General features: G+C 38.4%; 1 protein-coding gene and 1 long non-coding RNA gene across 2 annotated transcripts in view; one reads left to right on the top strand and one right to left on the bottom strand.

Annotated features, from left to right (window-relative positions):
* Positions 1–1,224: 1,224 nt before the first annotated feature.
* Positions 1,225–6,344, bottom strand: part of LOC106520815 (uncharacterized) — a gene marked incomplete at both ends in the record, with an annotated part of 19,684 nt that continues 14,564 nt past the window's right edge. The window contains 1 exon segment of the mRNA XM_014013073.1: positions 1,225–1,323. Within this exon segment, the coding sequence (XP_013868527.1) occupies positions 1,225–1,323 (99 nt within the window).
* Positions 2,483–4,180, top strand: LOC106520816 (uncharacterized). The gene is made up of 3 exons (XR_001310587.1): positions 2,483–2,620; positions 3,587–3,683; positions 3,774–4,180. It is a non-coding gene; the product is annotated as an uncharacterized LOC106520816 (long non-coding RNA).

Genomic DNA, 6,344 nt, shown 5'->3' with positions numbered 1-6,344 from the left:
TGTTGACATTAACTCCGCCCTCCAAAGCCAGCGTTTACATTAGTATGGCTAATAATAGCAGAAGCTTCGTTGTACAACCATATGAGACCCAGAGGCAGAGTCGTGGTCACAGCTTTTTTTCTCCCCCTCCTCTGCTCTGTGCTCACTCTGCATGCTGTTACCAGGGCAGGGAGCAGCAGCGGTGAAAATACCTCAGAAACTCGAACAAATAGGCTTTAACAAGGCTTTAATAAGCTAAACAATAGAGGTACATGAGAAAACGTGTTCATAACGAATAAAAATAAAAAATTAAATTGTGTCCATGCCGGTCTCAAACCCTGGTCTCCCACTCTCTGGTCCAACACTCTACCCATTGCCCTATTGGAGGCTTGTTGTGAAATGAGCTACACATTACACAACAACATGGTGACGGCTTTTTATACTGAGGAGGTGGAGTCTCACCTGGGGTTTGGTAGGTAAGGGGCTGAACACAGGTTCAGGTGGGTTGTCGTACGGCTTGTGACATCACAAAATAACTGAAGTATAAAACTTGTCTTAATATACATTAAAAATACATTAACTTATAGTAAATATGCCCGTGGTGCATTTTTTGGTCCTAGGACTGTTTTTTTAAGAAGTACATACCCAAAGTTGAGTAAAAAAAACCTTTAAAAAGTGAATTTTGCATAACAGGTCCCCTTTAATGGCTTTTTTTTTAAGTGTTCATTACTTTTACTGTTATACTTTAAGTAGTGTTAAACCAGTTTTTTCATACTTTTACTTGAGTAAAAAGCTTGAGTTGATACTTTTACTTCCAAAAAAGTATTTTTAAACCCTAGTATCTATACTGAATGTGAATACTTTTTGACACCTCTGGGCAAACCCCACAGGGACAACCAGTTTAAAGGAGCCCCAACAATCCTATAAAGAAAAATGGCCAAACCTCAGGTAGAATTATGCCAGAAGCGTGTTCAAGGATATAAAAAGGGCCCTGCATGTTTTAGATGTTTCCCTGCTTTAACACAGCTGATTTGATTAGCAGGCTTTTGTTGAACTGCAGTCGTCTGAATCAGCTGTGTTAAAGCAGAGAAACTTAACATGCTTTACATGTAAAACTTGCAGGGCAGTGTGGAGGTCCAGGACTGGGAAACACTGGCTTAGAGAAACAATGACATACAGAGTCACACATTTCACATGCCTTAGCTAGTCTCTTTTGAAAGTTTGATGAAATAAGTCTTGTGGTACCTGAGAGGGCTCAGCTGCTGCCTGAGGAGTCTGAACGGCCTGCATCACAGGAGCAGGTGGGGGGCGGGTCTGTGGATAGACAGGCCTGTGGCTGGAGGCCTGAACAGAAAACACACACATTGATTATCAGTGGTTTATATAAGAACACATTTTAACAAACGTTTTGATGAGAAAATTATAAAAACGCCAGTTGAGTCATATAAAGTCCAGCTTTCTTTTTAAACTTTGAAGGATGTTCCTACAATGAAGTATCTCAGAGTAATAGAACTTTAAAGTGGACCAGCTTTTTTGAAGAGGAATTTTCTTTTTTTGCATTTTTCTGTGAATTGATACAACATATAATGTCCTGCTATCAAAGACACACAGCACACTATTTCAAGAGGATCTAAGGGGCCAAGCATCACTTTCTGCTTGGCCTTCAGAGGACCAGGACGTGCTTTTGTTCTCTCTACAACCTCCCCCCCCCCCCTCTTTTTTTTCGCTTCTTCAAGGTTTTTTTCCGCCTACAATCTAAAACTAAAGGAATCATGGATTTGGTCAATTGGTCTCTGAATGCAATTGTCTCTGTTTTTTCCACACTTGGAACGAGGGGAAAGTGGCTGTCTGGGTGGAGCGGTTACTGCTGGACTTGTCTGATTCCTGGGGCTGGAATCTGATATGCCGGCACCACTTTCCATCGAAGACGTGAAAAATTTATGTATATATTTGGATTAATGATAACTGGATTCCTGCTGATCGGCGGAGGAGGGCTCCAGGTTTATCGAAAAGTGAAAGCGACCCTGACAGTGGTTCGGGCCTTTGAGGAGCTGTTGGGCGCACTTGAAGGATTCTGCCGGGCTGGTAGCACATAGACTCTGCAGCTGGGGGGAAATAATTCGCTAACTGGATGTGATTCTGACGAGGATCGCAGCTCAGGTGCGACCCTCCTGCATGTAAGGACTACATCTATGGAAGGATTATCCTGACTATAATCAAGAGCGTATATTTTCAAATTGAGAGCAGAATAATATGTTTTTGCTCTCAAAACTTTAAGTATTTGTTCTCAAAACTTAAAATGCTCGCATTCAAAACTACTGCTCTCTCTCAGAATTTCTCCTCACGCTCAAACTTTCTCTCTGCACAAACCCAAACTACGCTCACAAACTTCACTTTTCTGCTTGTGGATCTCTCCTGCGCTCTCACGGATCAGGGAATACCGTATCCTAGCAACCGTTCCCGCCAATAGAATGAAAGAATTAAAGTGGGTTGAGACAGCCTGCTCCGGGTGCGTTTGTTTTCTTACACTGGACGTGCCTGCAGCCTGTGTGTTGCTACATGCTGTATCTGTTCTTCCTGAGACCCAGTTCGTGATTAACCAACCGACTGGAGCAGCAGAACTCTGACTAAAGCAGCTATGGTAAGTGCAGTAAAATGAAATCTGAATAAATTTTTCGTTGGGGTATTTTTGTAATTATGATGACCAACTATCAGTTCGCCATTAGCCGCTAGCGGCTAGCTGCTAGCATAAATGGTTTGCTTAAAATCTCATAATTAAAAAGGATAAAATTTAAAAAACAAAATGCTATTACAACCTCTTCATCAACAGCTAATACCTAACATGAGAAGAAGAAATATAACTGGTTTAATCGTTAGCTTTAGCCACGGTTAGCCAACCAGCTACAAAGAGAGCTAGCTATGCATCCAAGGAGGGCCCTATGGGCAGGATTAGATGGAGCAGTTAAATGTTCAAGTCTTGTGGAGTGAAAATACTTCTCATTTTAATTTTGGAAGTAAATAAATACATATATATTAGAATTAAAAAAGGAAAGTTATAAAACAAAAATAAAACCAGGTTAAAACCAAGTACCAGAATGGTACCAGTACTGTAGTTTGAGAACCAATGGTTTATATTGTATATTTATCCTAATATACATTACTACAACATTACTGTTTTTTTCAGTTGCTTTATGTTGTTTTTATCAATTGAAATATATACACTGCCTGTCCAAAATTAAAAGTCACCACCAAAAATTAATATGGACCACCTTTAGCTTTGATTATGAAACTCATTTTCTGTGGCATTGTTTGGATAAACTTCTGCAATATTACAATATTTATTTCTATCCAGTGTTGCCTTAATTTTTCACCAAGATCTTCCTTTGATGATGGTAGAATTCAGATTACAAATTCATTCGGATCAAGCTGATCGGGGTGTTTATGATGCATTTTTATTTTGAATGGCTGTTTAATCTGATTATTGTGTCCATGTAAACATAGCTTGGGAGACCACTCCCTGAACAGTTCAGTGTTGACTAGTTTAGTTTTTGTTGTACTTTGTTTGGTACACTCAGCATGACCTGTAAAGTTTTATTCTCTTTTACAGTCTTTGCCATCTATAAGCTCAGATCTAGGCTGGGCTGAATTCACCAATATTTACTAAATGTGTTGCGAGAGCCTCCAGGAGGTGACTACTTGCACATGTAAGTTATGACTAATTACCATGTTTGTTTGTTACCTGGTTTAGTAATTTAAGTTATGATGGTTTTATTTGTTTTTCTGCTTTTCTTAAGGTTCTGAACTCCACATGCTCATGGTGCAGAGGTGAATCGACTGCGTCTGGACATACATCCAGCTTTGAACACAGTTCATTCTCTCTTCCTGAAGATTTTGTCTCTGGTGAGTTGATGAAAACTTTTTTGCCACTGTGCGGCGTTAGCTGACTGCTCTGTACCACAATATGATATTTTGTAGCCAGTGTTAACTAGTTGGTTGTATTTAACTGCAGCTAGCCTGTTACCATGACAGGTTTAAACAGGACTATTTCAGTTTGTTTGATTCAGATTTAAAATATCCAGCACAGTTTAAATTTTGAAAGTTGACAATTTCATAAGCTTAGTAGTGTTTACCAAACTGTCTCAACTAGAAAACATGTTTAGCTTTTGTTGTATGAGATTGATGTGATTAATTTAGTTCAAGTTATAGATTCTTCATCAGAGACGGCAGCATAAATAAGACACATCATATCAAAATGAGGATTAAGTCAAATTTGCTCAAAATAACCTTATTACATTTTCAGATTCTTGCTTTAAAAGCTACATTTTGATAAGTGGATCATTCTGATACCATAAACTTATCCAAAGATATGACTTAATTTGTCTTGTTGGTTACTATAATACATTACTGTTTGGTCTGAATCCTAATTTTATGTAAATTTATTCAGTCATTTTTGATGTTAATATAAAGAGGAAACCTCAAATATTATTTGTATATTAAGATTTCTCAGTGGGAAAGAAACAACATTTCTAGCTCACAGGGAAAGTTTCAAAATTTTAAGACGTGCTACTGCTCAAAAAATGCTTCAAAATTTTTTTTGGATTACATTTGAGACAATTCATTCAAATGATACATTGATAAGGCATTAATACATTATATTTTTATAAAATGCAATTGTGGCACACATTTAAATCTAAACCCAATATCTGCCCATTTCTCCACATTCCACTTTTGAACTTAATCCTCATTTCAATGTGATGGGTCACATATGGGGATTTTAAGAGTAAAGACATGATTGTGAAAATGAATAATTTTGTGATATTTTTCAGTTAAACCACATGAAGCTGGCTTCAACTGTCTGCTGAAGCATGTTACACACACAGCATCACAAAGTAACAAGACATGTCATTTTCTGTCCTCCAAAATAATCAGAGATTAATCAAGATGTTTGAACAAAATGACTTTAACGTTTTAATGGTTATGGTGTTAATTAATGCAGGATGGTTCATTTTCATATGTTTTATATTATTAGTTCAGCATTTAATCATCTTTATCTCAAGACAGAACAAGAAATTAAGAAATATTAACTAGAATATATGGTCAGCATCAATAAATGACTGCCCAGATAGCAAAAGATGTTAATTCAATGTTGAATTATGGTCAAAAAAGTTTATTTTTGGTTAAGGCTGATGATTGGTAGTCAAATAACCAAAGTTGAAAAGATGTTTTTGAATCAGTGTTGTTTCATGGTTGAATTCTAATGATTGAAATGTCAGAAACATCTAATCAATGATGAATCAACGTATGCTGTTTGTCGCACACCTCCTTCCTTCCTTCGGGAGGAGCAGGGAGAGGAGGAAAAGAGGTTGAATCAACATTTCTATAGTATCAGTTATGATTGAAACCTAACGTTATTTCAACAAGTCAGTCACCAACCACTTTTTGTATAATTTTAACATGGATTCAGTATCATACCTGACCATATTTCAACATTAATTCACTCATATATTGCTGTCTGGGTATAGAACAAGAACTAGAACATAGACATATTACATATTATTATGCTCTCAAATTGAAAATATACGCTCATGGATTAAGTCAGGATAATCTTTCCATATACATCTGGATGACGCTTCAGACGGTGAGAGGCGAGGATGACCCCAAATTTGGCTGATTGTTTTTGTTTTTTTTTTGTTTTGTTTTTTTTCGCCACTTCAGAGGTGCAGTTAAAACATTTTTAAAAGTGGCAGGAAATTCAAGGCTGCTTTGTTCCAAAATAATTGGATTCTATTTGGCTCCCAGCGGCACGGCCTTGATGGCAGTGTTTATCTCAATCTCTCCAGGATGGAATGTCAACAACGGCTTGATCCCCTCCCACCCCTATGACCCGTGCTTGTCCTGGCTCTGGAACCCAAGGCCGAGGAAGAGAAACTCTGAACTCTGGCTAAATGAGCAGGAGACAATAACATCATGTGACTCTGGACTCTGGAGGTGGTCAGGGTTGGGACCCTCCTCCCTAAACGTCACCTACTCCTCTGATCTCGCCCCATCTTACCTCCCCGCTATGTGTTATCTGATCTAAGACCCCCTTCAGCAACCTTCAGTTGCTCAACAGTCCAGGGGTCTCTGTTGTCGGGGTCTCCACACATTTTCAACAGGAGACAGGTGTGGACTGCAGGCAGGACAGTCTAGTTCCTGAACTCTTTTATTTTGAAGGTGCGCTGCAGGAACACATAAAGTGTCTTCAATGTCTTGCTGAAATCAGCAGGACGTTCCTGAAAAACACGTGTCTTGGATGTTAACATGTTGCTCCAAAACCTGGATGTAGCTTTCAGCTTTAATGGAGCCTTCACAGATGTGACAGTTAC

The sequence above is a fragment of the Austrofundulus limnaeus genome, unplaced genomic scaffold (assembly GCF_001266775.1).
Source record: "Austrofundulus limnaeus strain Quisiro unplaced genomic scaffold, Austrofundulus_limnaeus-1.0 Scaffold97, whole genome shotgun sequence".
Taxonomy (NCBI): domain Eukaryota; kingdom Metazoa; phylum Chordata; class Actinopteri; order Cyprinodontiformes; family Rivulidae; genus Austrofundulus; species Austrofundulus limnaeus.
Note: the sequence above shows the minus strand (reverse complement) of the source record. Positions and strands in the feature narration are given on the sequence as shown.